Source organism: Rhea pennata, chromosome 1 (assembly GCF_028389875.1).
Source record: "Rhea pennata isolate bPtePen1 chromosome 1, bPtePen1.pri, whole genome shotgun sequence".
In the NCBI taxonomy this organism is placed as follows: domain Eukaryota; kingdom Metazoa; phylum Chordata; class Aves; order Rheiformes; family Rheidae; genus Rhea; species Rhea pennata.
In genome coordinates this window covers 206,599,071-206,618,506 of record NC_084663.1, presented here as the reverse complement: position 1 = coordinate 206,618,506, position 19,436 = coordinate 206,599,071, and the positions used below count along the sequence as shown (strand labels likewise).

Below are 19,436 nucleotides of genomic sequence, written 5' to 3'. Positions count from 1 at the left end.
GCGGAGGCCTCATCTCGAGTCCTGTGTCCAGTTCTGGGCTCCCCAGGACAAGACACACATGGAGCTACTGCAGAGAGTCCAGCACAGGGCTACGAAGATGATCAGAGGGCTGGAGCACCTGCCCTATGAGGAACGGCTGCACGAGCTGGTCCTCTTCAGCCTGGGGAAGAGAAGACCAAGGGCGGGGGGTGGGGGGAATCTTATCAATGTGTATAAGTACCTGGAGGGAGGGTGTCAAGGAGATGGGGACAAACTCTTTTCAGTTGCCCCGTGAGACAGGACAAGAGGCAATGGGCAGAAACTGAAGCACAGGAAGTTCCGCCTGACCGTGAGGGGGAATTTCTTCACTGTGAGAGTGGCAGAGCACTGGACCAGGCTGCCCAGAGAGGTTGTGGAGTCTCCTTCTCTGGAGATCTTCAAGGCCCGCCTGGACGCAACCCTGTCTAACATGCTCTAGGTGACCCTGCTGAGCCCCTGCTGAACTAGGTTCTACTAGATGATCTCCAGAGGTCCCTTCCAACATTATTGATTCTATGATTCTATGAAAGCATCGGACTCATGGTCACAACCACTCTCCGTTCCTGAAGATTCCCCTGGCACCTCCTGCTGTGCCTGCATTCAGCCTGGGCACAAGCTGGGTGCTTGGGTGTGTTGATTAACACCTTGGGTGGAGGCCCTGGCCATTGCCGAAACGGCCTCTTGGATCATTCTGGGCTCAGATGCGGGGGCCGGACTGCCGGGCTCACAGGATGGCTCTCCTCTTCCCGTGTGGCAGCCTTTGCGCAGGGGCTACTTGGTGGCCTCCTCGGTCGGGTGCCGAGCCCTTAGCCCTCAGGCATGTTCCAGCTTCTTTGTCTCGCCACTCCCCTCCACTGCCACTGGGGATGTGCGGCAGTACTCCTGCAGCCTTTAGGACGTTCTTCCCAAAGGCCACAGGCTTGGTGCCATGACAAGTAGGGATGGTGCCTTGCCAGGTCCTCTGGCTTACCAGCTAACCTCCTGATCCTCCTCAGGACTACCTCTAGTTTGGGTTTCCTGTGGCTTTGGCTGACTTTTTTCTTTTTTCTTTTTTCTGTCTATTTTTAAGGGGTGCAGCCCCATTCACCCCTCTAGCCCTTGGGCCTAGTCTAGGCCTGGTACAATAGCAGACTACTTGTGAGGTGGAGACAGCAGATGCTGCAGCGGAGTGCAGGCATGGGGTGACAAGGGATGGGGCATGGGCTGTTATGGGAGGCACCACTGCTATACAGAAGATGCCCAGGCGGCAGCAAAAGAAATACAGAGGCCTGAATCTGGGGAAGAAAAAAAAAAAAAAAAAAAAGAGAGAGAGAAAGAGAAAGAAAAGAGAACATTTCCAGGGAGAACCAAGAGAACAAAGCAGTATCTCGCATGCGTAAAATGCACCGCACGTAGTCAATGTGGAAGAGTGCACAAGGGGCAAGAGGGTGTTGGCAAACATAGAAAGAGGAGGCCAAGGGGTCCTCGCGTGAGGAAGAAATCTATCAGCATGGACATCGAAGTGCATGCTGTCCAAGGACTCCAGGTGCTGCCTCCAGGACGCGGTAATGCCCTCCACTTCACCACCTCCAGACTGAACCTCGCAGCCTTCAGAGCCAGAGCAGCAGGGGAAGGAGGAGGTAGAGAGGGGTTCGAAAGTGAGCCCTGTGTGGAAACCCGTGTTGAACTGTCGTCCTCTTCTTTTACTCTCATTCTTGACGCTTTGGCCTAGATGGACCAATGCTGGGCTACAGAAGAGCTTCCTCGTGCGTTGTGGGGAGAGCCCCCTTGAGCTGGTCCCGCTTGTCTTCCTCCTAGCAAATGTTCCAGCCTCAGCTTGAAATGTCCAGGGCAACAAGAGCAAACCCAAGTAACCGCGGAGAGGATTTGCAAGAGGCAATCGGCGCACCCAGAACAACGGGCAGAGGGAACGTGTGAGAGAGCGAGGCACGACCTTTTTGGGAAACATGCACCTGAAGAGAAAGCCAGAATCAGAGCTGTGCAGGCCAAACCGGTGGAGTCGTTTGGGCAGAGGTGTTTCCTTTGCCGCCTCCTCATTGAAGGGTTGCCGCTCAGGGCAGAACGAGAACTTGTGGGAAACAGGCAGTTTTGTGTGCCTGCTTCTCCCCAGGAACTCCCTGAGTGGCCAAACGTGGGCATGAGGCCGGTCACGGGAGGAACTAGTTGTGGCTGGATTTTCAGGAAGAGGCCCCTAACGGCTTCTTTGTCCAACCTGGATTTCAGCAGTGTGAGGAGAGGGCTGAGGCAAGGGCAGAAGTGGCAGGTACCTCCCGCCTGGGGGGCTGGCCAAGGCTTTTGGTTCCAGCCTTTTGTCCCGCCTGGGAGTGGCAGCAGCATGTCACAGTGGGGGTCAGTGTCACGCCGGTGGTGGTGCCCTGTCACAGTAGCGGTGGGTGACGTGGGTGGCCCCGGCGGTACAAAAAGGGCTGCGGGGCGCGGGCAGCCCCAGGCTGGAGGCGGCGCCTCTGAGCAGGGGACAGGTGCGGGCAGGGGAGGTGGCGCCGCCGCGCGCACGGCCAGGCCCAGGGTGCTGCTCCAGCCCTGTGGAGCTCCCGGGCCGTGGCCCCGCTGCCCTGGGGCCTGCCCCGGCGTGGCCCCTGCGGCAGGCGGCGAGAGGCAGCGCCGGGGCCCGGGTGGGGGAGCTCTGCAGGACCGGGCAGGAAGGGGCTCGCGTGGGGCTGCCGCAGCGGCAGGAGCGGGGCCCCACGTCATGGCCGCTGGGGCTGGGCTGGACTGGGCTGGGCTGCAGAGTCACCCTGGCCCCGCTGCTCCCCCAGGGTCGGCGAAGGAGTGCCTGGAGTGGAGACCCCGGCGCCGCCGGGACAGATCTTTTCCGGAGCACTCGCTGTCGAGCCGTCTCGTGTGCGCCATGAAGCGCAAGGCGCCCGACGCCAGGGAGGAGGGTGAGAGCAGAGGGACCCCGAGCTCCTGTGCTGCGCACGAGGCCGGGGGCGCGGGGAGGGACGTGCTAGGCTGCAGAGGCATGCAGGGAGGAACGGTCTGTGCTGGGAAGGGGCGAGAGGGGCCGGGAGAGGCAAGGGGAAGGCGAGGGGGCAGGTCGTGCGTGGGAACCCCTGGGGCCAGTGCAGGAGCCTCCTCTGGGTCAGCGTGGGGCTGTCGCGGAGCCGTGGGGGATGCAGGCAGCACCAGGAGGGCATTTGGAGAGCCGGGAAAGAGCGGGCCCTGCCAGGGGAAGCCCTCCAGGACACTTGTGCAGGCCCCAGAGAGATGCTCAGTGCTTGCGGCCTTTGCTCTGCCCCTGCAGCCTGCGTGCTGTGTCGCCGGGCCGATTCCGACGCGGATAAGTACGGCGAGAAACGCCGGAATGGTGGACTCTGTGCCCATGAGAATTGCCTGGTGAGTCTCCCGGGAGATGCCTCCAGCTCCCGCCTGGTGCCCCTGCCCAGCACCTTGTAATCTCCATGGCCACGTGGGCAGCGTGGGGCGTGGGGAGGGGGCGGGGTTTGTGGCTGTGGGAAATCCCATCCCAAGAGCTCTGGGGGGAGTCACCTCCTCCTCAACAACTCCTGCGCTTGCTGGGGACCCTTTGCTGCGTGCTGCTCGGGCTCTCCAGGTCTGCCCCAGCATGGCAGGGGCTCAGCTCAGGAAGGCCCAGCAGCCCAGCGCTGCCTGCGGGAGTGCTCCCCAGCCCCTCGCCCGGGCGCTCGCCGCCAGGGCCTTCCCTGCCCACAGCACAGCCCAGTTCTCCAGGCCTTTGCGCTGCTTGTTGTGCAGCAGCTCCGAGGCCCAGCAGCACTGCAGGTCACCCAGCCCCAGGCACCGGAGCGTGGCCTGCCCTGGACCTCTCGCCGGTGTCTCAGCACCATCCGCTAGCAATGCGCCATGCCTGCAGGACTGAATGAGCGCTGGGAGCTTTCTGTTTTTCAGTATCTTGCCGGCGGGCTCCCCGTGAGACGCGCGTCTGAGACGGGAGCCGACGAGTTTCTTCCGGCAGAGATCAGGCGGGTGGTGAAGCGGGCAAGTCGGAAGGTGAGGAGCTCGTAGGGGTGGGGGTTTGTGCAAGCTCAGCCTGGACCCCGGGAAGGAAATCGCGGGCAGTTGTGTGAGTCGCAGGAGCTCCAGAGAGGCTCCGGCAGAAGGCAGAAGCCCAGTGCTGGAGGCGGCTGTGCAGGTCGTGAGGCCGCGGTGCCCCGACGCCCGCAGCCTTGGCAAAGGTGTGGGGCAGGCCTTGGGGGGCCGCGAGCACGTGGGGCTGATGAGGGTCTGCTGTTCTCTTTCCAGCTGTGCTACGTCTGTGGTGAGCGCGGGGCCACCATTTGCTGCCATCAGAAGGGCTGCAAGCGCAGCTTCCACTTCCCGTGCGGCTGCGAAGACGGCTGCGTCTCGCAGTTCTTTGGGCAGTACAGGTAAGAGCTGGGGAGCCTCGTGCTGGGCTGCCTTGGCCTCAGTCGGCCTCCTGCCGGCGCCGGCCAAGCGGACAAAGCAGCTGCGTGCTCTGCCCGGAGGTGCCCCTGCCAGAGCCCTGCCAGAGCCAGCGCCGGGGCGTGGAGGGCTCCTTTCTGCCACCGTTTCCCCTGCCCTGGGTGCCGGAGCAGAGCAGGAGGGTCTGCCACCAGCCATGCGCTGGCAGTGCCTTGCTGTGGGTGCCCTGGGAGCTGGGGATGCCTGCCGGGCTGCGGGCTGCCAAGCCGGCGTCTTGGTCAGGCCTCCTCCGCACAGGCAAGGTGCCCAGCTGGGCGAGAGGGCGCCGGAGCCCCCGTGAGAGGCAGGATGTGCAGGCCTCTGGCAGAACCTGCCGCGCCCCTCGAGTGGCAGATGCAGGGGAAGTGGGAAAGGGATGGGAAGAGAGACTCGCGCGTGTTGCCCGGGGAGCAACCAGCCTCTGCTGCCTTTGGGGTAGTCTTGTCGAGAAAGGCGGGGCGACTCCGCACGTCCCGACCTTGCCCAGCGCTTCCGTGTTGCGCCCAGGTCCTTCTGCCGGGCACATCGCCCGGAGCAACAAGTGCAGGCGCACCAGGATGGGGAGACCTCCTGCCTCATCTGTCTGGAGCCCGTGGAGGGAAAGCTCTCCCACCACACGCTGGTGTGCCCCGCGTGTAAGCACGCGTGGTTCCACCGTGGCTGCGTCCAGGTAGGAGGCCCTTCCCGCGCCCCTTGGGCACGGCAGGTGGCCAGCAGCAGGCAGTGGCCCACTCACGCTGCCTGGGGCTCTCTTGCAGCGACAGGCTCTTGGGGCAGGCTTCTTCTGCTTCCAGTGCCCGCAGTGCCAAGACAGGGAGGCTTTCCTGTGGGAAATGTCTTCCGTGGGCATCCGAGTGCCCCTCAGGTTGGTTCTCTTCTGCCCTTGCCCTGTGGCCACGAGAGAGAAGAAGGGCACGGGCCGAAGGGGCCGGGGAGGCTCATGCCCTTGCTTGGCTTCTGCCCGGCAGACAACCCACGTGGGAGGCAGAGGGAGCTTTTGAGGAGCTCTACGAGAGGCACGGGCGATGCGATGCCAGCCGGTGTCTTTGTGCGCGCGGCCGAGAGGAGGCAGCGGAAGAGGGGTAAGTCAGCCAAGCAGCAGTTTCCCCCCTGCCCACGTGGCAGCAGGTGCCTTTGTGGCAGCCTGGCACCATCTCGGAAGGTCTTTGGAAGGGGGATGGACGGCCTGCAGGGCAGGAAGGAGAGAGAGAGGGAGAGGGCTTTGCCACGGCAGTGCCGAGCTCCCAGGCCAGGAGGCATCATCTCCTGCTAGCTCTGGGCTAGTGGCACACCAAGGAGCGGAGGGTTGGCCTGGGGCTGTGCCCAGGCTCTTGCCACCCTGCAGGGCTGCGGGAGCAAGGCCTCTTGTTGCTCAGGTGGTGCCAGCTGGGGGAGCTCTGCCGGGTAGCCTCCTGCTCACCTCCCTCTGCCCTTGGCTGCCTCCCTGGTGTCCCTGCCAGCCCTGGCTGCCCCTCTGGCCACCCACCCCTTTGCTTTCCCAGGCCGTGGCAGCTGCTGCTCTGCTCCTCCTGTGCTGCCAAGGGCACGCACCGCCGCTGCTCCGCCTTGAGGCCCTCCACAGCCACCTGGGAGTGTGACGACTGTGCGGGGCTGGGCACCGGTAAGAGGAGACCCCGGGTGCATGCAGGCGCCCCCAGGCCAGAGGCAGGAGCCAGACAAGGCCCGCCTGCGGCTGCTCAGGCTGCGCTTGGCAGAGGCTCTCTCCTCGCCGGGCAGCCCGCGCTCTGGCCTCTCCTGGCCTGGGCGCAAGGGGCCGTGCTGCTGACCTTCCTGCCTCTCCTGCAGCCTCCAGCACGCAGTCGGGGACGGCCAGCGCCAGCACCAGCAGACAGGCAGCATCGTCGGCCAGCTCCCAGGCTCCCGCGAGCAGCAGGCGCTCAGGCCAGACGGGGCCAGAGCGAAGGCCGGGCCGCGGGCGGCTACAGCGCCGCTCCAAACAGCCGTACAGCCGGCGCTGAAGAGCCCGCGCTGCCCCAGCCCGCTGGGGCTGCTTGCTGGCAGCTCTGTGCATCGGGCCTTCTGTGTTCTATTCTTCAGGAAAAGTAGAAACTAAGAATTTTGTTTTATCATATTTAAATATATCATTGTTTTTTTTTATTTGTAATATTGTTAATATATTAAAATATTTTTTCCATTTACATATCATCTGTTTTTCTTTCTCTAATAATTAGTTCTGGACTAGTAATAATTCTTTCTCTACACTTAAAGTTTGTTTTATAGTACCAAAAATTTCTGAGTTTTATGTAAATTAATTTTTCCTCTTTTCCTGTAAACAAATTTCTTTGCATAACAGTAAGTAACAGCAAAATGTCAGTAATCCCTCAGTGCCTTGTTTTTCTTATTTTACACCCTATGTCCCAAGTCCTGTCATTTATTTGGGAAGTATCTCGTTGCATGTAGACAGGCATTCATGCATCGTAAACCAGTTTACTTGTAGGCAATGGGCCTTGGACTTTCACAGCTATGAACAAGGGCTTACTCAATATTTTTTCAGCATCCTTTATGCCAGTGATGCTCTCAGATTTCAAACTATTCACTGAGGCTTGAGTCTCAACACTGAAATCATGCATTATCAAAATCAATCACATAAGTATGAAAAAGACTGACCTTTTTTTTAGTATGAGTTACATAGACTCTATCTGAATAGAAAAATGCTATTTCTTCTAAAGGCTGTAATTTTTTTTGATGTCAAGTTAGCTTGTAAATGGACCTCATTCTTCACCCCTAACTTTCTGATCATCTGCAGTGCACTCAGGTCAGCTCACACCCTGAGTAAAATTAGGAGTGAGATACAGATTTAAGCTGAATTCTTTATATGTCAGAGAAAAAGATATAATAATATATCCGCTTGCCTTGCCTCACCTCTGCCTTGTTCTTGTTACTCCAACCAGGCTCCAGTGCACCTAGCACAGCCATATGGCTCTTTTCCACCTCTCACATAGCCTCCTGCCTGAAGGCTTGTATAAAGTACTGCAGTTTGTCCACCTCTGCTCTCTACTAGAAGGAATCTAGCAGAAAGGGCCATTGGCCCTTCAAGCATTAAACATGATCTTCCTTAACTCAGATAAAATGGAGTAATGCTCCTGGGAGCAAGGGACTCAGAGGTTTTTCCCTTCTGTTTCTGTGCAGCTCCCAATGGTTTAGATGAACATATCTGGCATCTCCTGAAGAGTTACTTTCTTTGTTTGCATCAAATCTATCCCTTTGGAACCAAAATAAGGATTTTCAAAAACATGTATGGGAGATGAAATTGCTGAGTAACAGAGATTCGTGTGTTATAATACTGCTTGGAAATCTTTGAAGTTCAGGCAAGAAAAAGGCAAGCAAAGTGCTATAGAATTAACCAAAATTAATCTGGATTTAATTCTTTGTTCTGGTTAACTTTCTTACAACTGCTGTTCAGCTGAGTGTTGTCCTTGGCTTTATTTAGCTGCTATTAGGAAATAAGCATTAACTACTTCCATGGTTAGTTGAGCAAGTACATCAGACTTGTTTGGTAAGCAAACAGATTTTGCAGGCAGATTCTTTCTTCTTTTCTTTGAGAATAAAAACTCTTAAAGCTCAGATTTTGCATTATCTCTAACCCTATAAAATGGAAAATAAGCCTAGGTACTGGCAGTAGGGGTCAAAGGAAAGAAGTGGTAAAGACCAGAATCTTTATCTCTAGGTGCTTTCTCATCAGAATTAAGAAGCACTTTCCCATGAGTGAATTAATTCTTACTTCAAATCCATTCAACTTCATTATTTGACGATTTCACTCTCTAACTGCTTCTCCTTCTGTACCTACTACTATCCATCAACAGCTTTAAATTTAATTGATCCAGAAGCAAATGAATTTATTACAGCTTCATGGTTGTCTTCTCTTAAAACACCCTGAGAAAAACTCCACTATGTTGATTTTTTCCTGAGATCATGTTCTAGTTAGATTCCCGGGGGCCAAACATCCGGTTTGGCAAGCCAGCACAAACACACACACACACAAACACTCTTCAGTAGCAAGCAGTTTATTAGTAGATACTTACAAACAGACCGACCCGATGGTAATCTCGAGAAGGACCACCTCAATGCTTGTCCCGATCGTCTGCATGGTGAGGGAGAGAGTCGGCAGGCACAATCTTTTTGGGCGTCCCCGAGGAGGCAACGTGGTCCTCTGTTGTGTAGCAGCCTCTCTCTCCTTCAGAAAACTCCGGCATTTATGATTACTTGCGGGAGGCGGGAGCCCTGGCACATGGGGCCAAGAAGTGCAGGGAGTCTAGCCCAACTCCTCCCCGGTTGCATAACTGGGCTATGACACTGCGCACGCGTGCAGACTTATTTCGGGGGCCACATTTGACTTTGAGGGTCGCTATTTCACTACCCTTCAGCTTCTGACCTTCATGTTGACTGCTTCTCATGGTAATTCTGTGGCTGGAAGCCACAGAATCTATGTGACCAACCGCTGTTCTTTCTCACAGATTTCCAAGACCTTGTTAGTTACTTATTTGTATCCCGCTTAACACAGCGGTATTGTTCTAGGCACTAAAAAGTTACAACACTAGACTATTCTGACCAAGTATCAGGTAGTACAGATACAAAAGTTGCAACATGGACCATTCCCATGAAGTATCACACAGTACGGATGCATGCCACCACATGATCCGTTGTTGGAACACGTCTATATTCCATCACACGAACAACATGGTGTTGTAAAAGGGAGTCCGTAATAGAACATAATAACGATAGCATACAAGGGATATATCAGGAAATAGAAAGGAAAATTACAAATAGTAAGCAGCAAAAAAGCAATAATTTCTGTAGCCAAGGCCATCCCCACGTCCACATCCCAAAAGGATTCCACTCATCACTAACTTGCAGTTGCTTTGTTAAATGTTGTAGTTCTTGAATCTTTGCATGAATGGATTGCGAATGATCACTTAAATTCATACAACACATGCCTTTAACATCTTGACAGCCATGACCATGGACTACCAATAGAAAATCAATGGCAGCACGATTCTGCAATGTAGCTTGTCTTATGGAGTCCATATCAGTCAGCAAGCCCGCTAAAGCACTACTGGTGGCGTTACTAAATTTACTTAACCAGCAGCCAAGTTTATTTAGCGTAGCTAATGCTCGAGCACTTGCAACTCCTGGTACTAGCAAAGATGAAGCAATTCGCCGTCCAGCATTCCAAAATGTGACATCCGAATTATAACCGGATGTAAACTGATGTATGTCATGGCACTCCCAGTTATGCTGTTTAATGATCTCTGATGCAACACTGTAATATTGGAGTTTAATAAGGTTAACCAACCCAACATACAAGGCCCCCCTGTTATGGCCTCGGGGATTCCAGCCCAAGCTCTGTCCCCACAAAGGAGGAAGAGGCCTCTGGACAATTGTAAATGGGAATTAAAGGACATTGTCCACTTGGTGATGTTACACCAAGCAGTGGCATTTTGGCAGATGGCCTTGGTACTATTCACCCACCAGACTTCGGACTGATTTTTCCCAGTATAGTTAAACATAGTGCAGTAAGTAGCAGACAAAGATCCTAGCAACTGCAGTTCTTGCGGTAGTAACGCAGGTGATACGCCTACTCGCTATAGCCAGCTATCCCAGGAGCCGTTCCACCGCGTACAAAGAGACTGGCCGCTGCTGAGCGTGGTGTTACATAGGACTACCAATTCTTCTGCCGTCAATGGTGCGCCAACCAAGCAGGTAGAGAACAGGTTCTGTGGAGTAACAGTACTTAGCACAGGTGATCTTGTCCTGTGACGTTGGCTAGAGTCACCCAGACATTGTTGTGGCTGAGGTACGGTCCAGGCATACCTGGGAAAATAAGAGGGGGAGGGGAAGACAACATTCTTCTGTCCCTGACTACTCTCTTCACCTAAGGTGCTCAGTTGATACTCGCTTCCACTGTTGCTCACCCTGAATGACAATGATTACCGCATGCGAATCACCAGCTGCAAGTTTTTCCACCAGAAGTGGTACCGGCTCTAAAGGGGGTTAGTACCAGACACGAGCTCCTGCAAACCAAGTTGATGGTGGCGGACTTGGTGTTATGCTGTGGACATAATACACATTAACCCATGGAGCAGGTGGTACCAAGATTGGGCGCGATGTAGTATTTTTGAGACCTAACAACAGAGGCGATTTCAGGTTTGTTTGTATGAGATTCAACAGTACGATACTCTTACTAAGTAATGCTGAACTTAGTTGCAACACCCACAGGCATGCTGGTTGAGTATTGTTCACATACAGATGAACGTCGGTGCGTAACCATGTTACCTCCCCACTACCGATACTCCAGTCCTATGTGTTGTGGACAATATACCCACCTTGCCCACTGGTGGCTCGGAACTGTGCGCCCTGCTTCACAGATGCTACATTTGTTGCTGTGCGTACAGCCCGTATCTGGCCTTGTTTCATCAATAACAGTGGCATGGTGCTGCCGGCAACAAGCCTGTTGTTTAAGATACGAACAGCCTCTGGAAGGTGGTCTACCCAGCCCTGAAAGGAGCCTCCTCCCAATCTCTGGAGCTGTTCCTGTAGCAGTCCGTTTATCCGTTCTACCAGGCCAGCTCCCTGGGGATGATAAGGGAGGTGCCACATCCATGTAATTCCCCGCTCTTCTGCCCACTGCTGCATTGCTTTATTTTTGAAATGTGAACCATTATCCGATTGTATTTCAATAGGGGTGCCATAGTACAACTCAATGGCGTTCAAGCACCGAATAGTTGTAAAAGCATTACTATGGCGGCTAGGAATGATGACAGCCAGCCCAGAACAGGTGTCTACTGCTACACAAGCATATCGCTGTCGTCGATGTTCCTTCAATGGACCCATATAATCAAGTTGTCAGACTTCCCCCCACCGTGGTTCCTCGCTTGATCTGCCCCAATGGTTGAGATAACACTTTCCGTTCCTTCAGCATCTGACAAACGGAGCACTGATCAATGACTTGCTGCACTAATGCTTAGCTCAATAGCAGACCCCATGCTTTTCCCCCTGCAATGGCAGCATTTCGCCCAGCGTGGCCAGCTTTAGCATGAGCCCGCTTTGCTAACGCCTCTTCCTCTGGGGCTGTGATGGCGAGGCGATGGATGTGAGCCAATTGGTCTACATGTGCACTCCATTTTGCTGTTTCTGTGGACTCTGTAGTGTGGGCATCCACGTGAAACACCCAAACATCTCGTTCTTGTAATAACTGCCATATACATTCCCAATACTGCTTTCCCCACATTTCTTTGGTGCCAATAAGCCATTGATCTTGCTGCCACTAATCAGATTCTGCAACTAATTGATATAACAGCTATCACAGGTGGAATTACACTCACCACACAGGATGGTTACTATTATAGAATTTATTGATAGCAAGGTATTCACACAAGTACTTACTGCATCATTAGCTAGCTAGCTCTTAGTATAGATTAAAAATCACATTTATGTCTATTCACTGAGTGTAAGGCGTAACCTTAAGTGGCGTCCCACCCTAAGGGGAGATCCTGTCACGTAGCCTGCTGCCTTGCAGTAGAGTTCCAAGGAGTTTGTCTCTCAGGCTCCTATTTTTTACATTTGTGTTGGTGTTTGTACTCAGAGTCAAAATGCTTAGCTGGTAATTGACCAGGGAATTGCACAAGAGCAGGTCTAGTCAGTTGGCCAAACTGTACGAGTCTCTGCACTTAGCCCAGTTTCGATGACATTGCATAATTCCTTCCTCTGCCTATTTTGTGGAAGTTCAGAGTTCCTCTTTCTGCCCATTTTGCAGAGGTTCAAAGTCTCTCTTTTTGCCTATTTTGCAGATGTGATATCTGCGGTGAGATAGTATGCAATTCCTAGTGATAAACATAGTGTGAAGTTGTCCTCTCACAACTGGTGTTCCAAACTGAGGATTTGTGCTCCTCCCCATAATGTACGGCACACCTCATGAAATGAATTATATGACCAAAGTCATTTTTTCCCCCAACTGTTTTCCATTCTTTTTGCATTACTATGTTCACGCTTTTAATCTTCTTTCCTTCTGTTTTTCTTTTTTTTTCTTAAGCTCACATACCTTCTTGCAACTGACTGATTTTCCGAGTGTCTCTTTTGTGGATAAAATATTGACAAATTTTGAAAATTAATAGAAAGAGAATTAAACAGAAAACAAATAGGACACCTCAATCATGTAAGTGTGTTGCTGCATAACCTTTCCATTCAGCTGACATATGTCATGTGTCTAAGGTCAAAAAGCAAGCTTCTCTCTTTATTCCCTTGTCTGCCATGTCAGCACAAGGATTATAGCATGTATGGAGTCTACCACATATAACCAATTATATCATATGTGGAGGTCTTATGATAAGACTCAAGTGAAATAATTAAAACTATGTCAATTAGAACTAATGCTGAATCCAAACTGATATCCCCAAAGCAAGTGGTTTGCCTTAAAAGAAGAGGGAGAGACTGTTCTTTGTAAAATAGAACCTAAGTAAAATAAAATCCAGTATAATTCTCTTATTAAGTAGCATTTGACAGTTCAGGCATGTACATTTCTGTTGAAATATGAGATTTGCTTATTTTAATCTCCCTGAAAGCAAATCTGCATAAGGGTGATCTTCTCATACAATTACATTGATTTCCCATTTATAGACAAGTATCTCCTTAAATGATGCTTGAAACAGGTGTTTACACGCTTGTTTCCAGAGTCTCTTGAGACTTATAGGGCCTCGTAGGACAAGCTCATGCCCTGTCTAGACCTGTGCCCTGATTTATCTGTTCTCATTCTCCAGCCACAGTTTGGACTCTGTCTTTCATAGATTTTTGCCCGCCATCAGTCATATCACATCTGTTGCTGAGAGTCTCTAGAGATTGCAACAAGGCTGATAGATTTTGGCTAAGGAGAGAAAAATGTTGCATTTCTTCCTAAAAGAATCACACTTGAGTCTTGCTCTTTTTCTATAGTAATGTGAATTCAATATTAATATAATGATGTCTATAGAATTTAAATGTTACTTAACTGCTACTCCATCCATAAAAGAAAAGAAATGAGAGAGAAGAGAGGAAAAGAAGGAAGATTAAAGCTTTGATGGCATAGTCATAGGAGTTATACACGGAAAAAGTGATTGCAGTTAATTACACAGTTTTTCAGTAAAAAATATTTTTAATGGGGTGTATACTATAATTCTTTATATAGTCTAAGTATGAGCCTACAATCATATTGACTTGCAAACTACAAGTAGTTTTAGAATTACTTACATGAAGGCTTGTTAGTAAAGTCTTGCATTTTCTGTAGCTATATAAATTTCAACACACTAGAGGCCTTTCATCATTGTGCTAGAACACCTCAGCAAGTGCTGGGAAAAGTTCTGTGGTTCACACACCTTGTGTCTCCATGCACACACTAGTTTTATGCTCCCACAACAACAGCCCTCAAATCAGGAGAAAATCCTTCAGATAGGGAAAGAAAGGGGAAGGACAGATCTGCTTCACAGCTTTTTCCTCATCTGTCCAAGCATTTATACAAACTGACCTATGGTCATCTGATTTAGTTTGGCATCAGTTTGTTCACTCAAACAATTCACTCAGTTTTTGCTGCATAAAGACAAGAATAGGTCATCCTGGAATCTATTTTATTAGATATGCATCAGAGTTTAGTACCAACTTAAATTTAAGACAGCTTTGCCCAAATCTTCAGCTTCTTCCAATGGATTACTAGACTCTATTTCTTCCTGAAACAGTTACTCTGCTATTCTGCTGAAACATCTGTATTAAGCAATGTTTCATAAATTCTCCTGTAAAAGACAGTTTCAGACAGATGTTCTTACCTGACTGTCATGGGGGTGCTGCTCTGATCTTGATCTTTATTATTGCCTTCCTTAATCAAACACTTCTCTCTTGCTGTGGTTGGGAATTTGGTGGGGCATTTTTCTAAACAAACATTTGTCCTACAAGGCTACCACCCATCCTTTGTCTTCAGAGTCATAACTAGTGAGGCAAACAACTAGCATTACCTCATTAATATTGAGACTGATTTCAACTCAGAGTAAAAATCTTTTTACTTTCTGACAGGGACCGTACCATCCCTTAAACCTGTGAAATCAAAGTAGCTCCCCTTGCCATTCCCTTCAGATCCCATACTATAGTTGAGTGAATTCCTTTGGTAGAGTATCCAAGTCCTACATTGCAGTTGCAAGCATACATAGACCGAAGACAGGTGCCCAGAATTATGTGGGTGCAACAGGGAGTATCTATGGTAAATTTGTGTCTAGAATCAGCTTTCTTTGACAAGGCCCCTAGTCATTGCTTCTGTTGAACAAGATGGCTGTGTGACCTGTGTTAGTGACATCATGTTCATCAATGGTCATCTCTGGAATTTAGGAGTTATTACTGTAGGCACTTGGGACAGATAAAGGATCATGGTGTTCTTAACCTTGCCCCAGAGCATGAAAGTGAAGGTCTTAAAAATATCAATGCTCATGATTCCAGTTGCATGCAATGCTGAGAAATTACAAGATTTTTTGCTGGCTCTGAATTGAGACTATTCCTTGTTGATCTCCTAGTCTCTGCTACTTAACTAAGCTACATGGGGTAATAGTGGATCTATGCCATCCTTCCCTGTGCTCAAGGAAGTTGTTACTCTTATAATAACAATGGAAATGATGTTTCCAATTGCTTTCATGTGTTAGCATTGCAGATGCTATCATTTAGCCATGGTAAGTCTGTGAGTGCATGTGTGTGTGTGTATGTTTGCAGCTGTCTGTTTGTGTATAGTGCTTAATATGATAAGGCATTTCTACTTCATGTTCTAGAGCTGGTTCTGTGATGCTACATACACATCATTTCAGAAAAAAAACTTTGGAAATGAGCAGTTTTGTGTCTGGGCAGTAAATTATAGTTTCTCCCTCTCTCCTGACACGTTTCAGTGGCCCTTAATATAGATGTCCATATCCCAAACCTGATGGGAAGAATTAAGATGCTATCAAGACAGTGATACAACAGGTTGGTCAACCTGGTAAAGAGATTTAAGCTAGGAAGGATGGGGACAGGGAAGAATTGTAAAGACAAGGTAGTCAGCAAAACATGGCTCACATCAGGATGCCTCCAGTGGGTGCCTGCAGCTGGGGAAATGCATATGAGACATGACATTTTCCCTTGCCCTGCTCTGGGGAAACTTGTATGCACAACTATCTCTCTGAAATGCCTGTATGTCAATGCACACAGCTTGGGGAATAAACAGGAGGAACAGGAGATCTGTGTGCAGTCACAGGGCCATGATCTCATTGCAATTATAGAGGCATGGTGGGATAGCTCTCATGACTGGAATGTTGTCAGGAACGACTATGTGCTTTATAGGAAAGTCAGACCGGGAAAACGAGGTGAAAGAGCAAATAGAATGTATTGAGCTCTGCCTAAGGGTAGATGAAGAGCAAGTCAAGAACTTACAGGTAAGGATTAAAGGGCAGGATGACATGGGTTATACTGTTGTGGGTGTCTACTTCAGGCCACCTGATCAGAAAGAGGAAGTCAATGAAGCCTTCTACAGACAGCTGGAAGTAGCCTCATGATCACAGGCCCTGGTTTTCCTGGGAGACTTCAACCATCCTGATATCTGCTGGAAGGACAACACAGCTAGGCACAAACAATCCAGGAGGCTCTTGCAGAGCATTGGTGATAACTTTTTGGCAAAGGCAGTAGAGAAGTCAACAAGGAGAGGCTAAGGCCCATTTGGAATTAAATCTGGCAAAGGATGTCAAGGACAACAAGAAGGATTTCTTCAGCTATATCAGTAGCAAAAGGAAGACTAAGGAAAATGTGGGCTTACTGCTGAATGGAGTGGGGCTTACTGCTGAATGGAGTGGGTGCCCTGATGACGCAGGATCCAGAGAAGGCAGAGTTACTGAATGTCTTCTTTGCTTCAGTCTTTACTGTTAGGATTGGCCCTCAAGAATGCCAGAGTCTGAAGATGGGAGAGAAAATCTGGAGAAAGGAAGACTATCCCTTAGTTGAGGAGGATCAATGTTTGAGATCATTTAGGCAAATTTAACATCCACAGATCCATGGGCCCTGGTAGGATGTGCACACGAGTGCTGAGGGAGCTGGTGGATGATATCTCTAGGCTCCTCTCCATCATCTTTGAAAGATCATGGAGAACTGGAGAGGTACCTGAGGACTGGAAGAAAGCTAATGTCACTCCAGTCTTCAAAAAAGGGCAAGAAGGAACACCCAGGCAACTACTGGCCAGTCAGCCTCACCTCCATGCCTGGAAAGGTGATTGAACAGCTCATTCTGGATGTCATCTCCAGACATATGGAGGAAAAGAAGGTGATCAGGAGTAATCAGCATGGATTCACCAAAGGGAAGTCCTGCTTAACCATCTGATAGCCTTCTGTGCTGGAATGACTGTCTGGGTAGATGAGGGGAGAGCAGTGGACGCCATGTCCCTTGACTTCAGCAAGGCTTTTGACACCGTCTCCCATAACATCCTTCTAGATAAGCTCGGGAAGTGTGGATTAGACGAGTGGCCAGTGAGGTGGATTCAGAACTGGCTGAATGGCAGAGCTCAGAGGGTCATGATGAACAGTTCAGTCTAGTTGGAGGTCTGTGACTGATGGAGTCCCCCAGGGCTCAGTACTGGGTCCAGTCTTTTTCAGCTTCTTCATCAGTGACCTGGATGAAGGGACAGAGGGCATCTGCAGGAAGTCTGCTGACAAGTGGCTGACACACCAGAGGGCTGTGCTGCCATTCAGAGAGACCTGGACAGGCTGGAGAGCTGGGCAGAGAGGAACCTCAGGAGATTCAACAAGGGCAAGTGCAGGGTTCTGCAGCTAGGAAGAAATAACCCTAGGCACCAGGACAAGCTGGGGGCTGGCCTCCTGGAGAGCAGCTCTGCAGAGAAGGACCTGGGAGTGCTGGGGGATGACAAGTTGACCATGAGCCAGCAATGTGCCCTTGTGGACAAGAAGGCCAATGGTCTCCTGGGGTGCGTTGGGAGGAGTGTTGCCAGCAGGTGGAGGGAGGTGATCCTGCCCCTCTCCTCAGCCCTGCGGAGGCCTCGTCTTGAGTCCTGTGTCCAGTTCTGGGCTCCCCAGGACAAGACACACATGGAGCTACTGCAGAGAGTCTAATATAGGGTTAGAAAGACGTTTAGAGGGCTGGAGCACCTGCCCTATGAGGAACGGCTGTGAGAGCTGGGCCTGTTTAGCCTGGGGAAGAGAAGACTGAGGGGGGATCTTATCAATGTGTATAAGTACCTGGAGGGAGGGTGTCAAGGGAACAAGGCCAAACTCTTTTCAGTTGCCCCGTGTGACAGGACAAGAGGCAATGGGCAGAAACTGAAGCACAGGAAGTTCCTCGTGAATATGAGAAGGAATTTCTTTGCTGTGAGAGTGACAGAGCACTGGAGTAGGTTGCCCAGAGAGGTTGTGGAGTCTCCTTCTCTGGAGATCTTCAAGGTGCGCCTGGATGCAACCCTGTCTACCATGCTCTAGGTGACCCTGCTGAGCAGGGAGGTTGGACTAGATGATCTCCAGAGGTCCCTTCCAACCTCAACCATTCTGTGATTCTCTGATACCTAGATCTTTGATAATCTCTTTCGAGAACTCTCAGATTGCCTCACAGGATGCCTCACTGCCAGGTTATTGTTGTTCTTGACAGTTTAAACCCACTCCAAAGCCAGAAAATTTATTTTTTCAAGGGAAAAAATCCACTCAGAATAAGACCTAGTCTAGTTATGTCATACATTTCATCAGCTAATATTTAACAGCATGACATGCATGTTAACAGCAGAGTCTGACAAAATTTTTCTACTTGAGGGAAAAAGAACTATTTAGTTCTGCACATAAATTACCGTTTTGCTTTAGAATTGTTATTTAGAAAAATAAATATTGTAAAGAAAAATAATTTCTATTTTTTTCTCCTAGAGGAGTACAAGTCTATAATCTGAATAGTACTTCGTAAACCTGATTTGATTTTGTAAAAGATCTCTCCAATGTATATCTCTTGGTCAGAAAATGATTTTAGTTCTTTTGATTGTAGTATATTCTCTGCTTAAAAACAAAAATAAAAAGAAATATCTAACATATAGCAAGAGATGGGAATGCATTATCTTCTCTTCAGAAAAAGACCATGAAAATATAACAGCAATTTCCAGCTGTAAAAAAACATTTTAAAAATCATAATTTTAGCTCATCTTCTGTAGCTTAGACCATTTTATATACAGATTGAAAAAGACATAATAGTTAAAAAAACAAAGTGCCATGTGAGAGGGAGATTCCATAGAAGATGTTCAGTTAGCAGGTGCTTTTGGAGTATATCAGCCATCAGTATGTGTTACTATGCTAATGTATCCATGTTATTAGAAGGGTCTAAAAGTTTCCACTTAGATTTGTATTGCTAGATTTGGATAAACTATTTAGGAAGACTTGTCTATTTTGGAAGGCTTTTCTCTCTATCCGATTCCACAGCTCCTACCCAAATACTTGAAAAAAGATCAGTTTGCTTTCTACTATAATACCATCACTTTCATTCAGTTCTGCTCTGCTCACCGTTCACTTTCTGTCCGGCTACAACAATAATGTATGACAACCATCCTGAATGGGACTTTTCATGAGATTATGATTTCTGTAATCAGCAATGGATCAGATCCAATAAAGGATATATAAAACTAAAAACAGTATATACTGTATATACTGTTTATAGGACTATTTAGATTCAGCCAAGGCTTAGATTCATCATGCCTACTTGAGGTATTAGGAATTGTTTTTTGACTGCACAGGTAGTGCTCAGCTCAGCTGACTACATAGAGAGCATAGGGCAACTGCTCTCCCACATTCAGCATCTTTATTGGTCACATAAATGAAACGTGATAGACCCCGGTTTTGAGGTTTTGATGTTTCAGAATCAGAAGGGAGATCTAAAAAAAAAAAAAAAAAAAAAAAAAAAAAAGCACTAAGAAGATAGATGCTTAATCACTAGAAACAGGTGTAAATAACCATTTGTGGATACCTGTGGCT

At 49.4% G+C, this 19,436-nt stretch overlaps 1 protein-coding gene across 1 annotated transcript; it reads left to right on the top strand.

Annotated features, from left to right (window-relative positions):
• Nucleotides 1-2,728: 2,728 nt before the first annotated feature.
• Nucleotides 2,729-6,419, top strand: LOC134145490 (PHD finger protein 7-like). Its single transcript, XM_062585075.1, has 9 exons — nucleotides 2,729-2,921; nucleotides 3,284-3,375; nucleotides 3,907-4,008; nucleotides 4,261-4,385; nucleotides 4,948-5,110; nucleotides 5,199-5,305; nucleotides 5,409-5,522; nucleotides 5,943-6,061; nucleotides 6,247-6,419. Exons 1-9 carry the CDS (start codon nucleotides 2,729-2,731, stop codon nucleotides 6,417-6,419), a joined length of 1,188 nt encoding a protein of 395 aa, XP_062441059.1.
• Nucleotides 6,420-19,436: the final 13,017 nt, after the last annotated feature.

Excerpts from the sequence above, each read along its gene's own strand:
- LOC134145490 (XM_062585075.1), top strand. The coding sequence starts at position 2,729 with ATGGCCGCTGGGGCTGGGCTGGACTGGGCTGGGCTGCAGAGTCACCCT. Across the intron at positions 2,922-3,283 it reads GCCCGACGCCAGGGAGGAGG|CCTGCGTGCTGTGTCGCCGG; the intron begins GTGAGAGCAGAG and ends CTGCCCCTGCAG. Across the intron at positions 4,009-4,260 it reads TGAAGCGGGCAAGTCGGAAG|CTGTGCTACGTCTGTGGTGA; the intron begins GTGAGGAGCTCG and ends TTCTCTTTCCAG.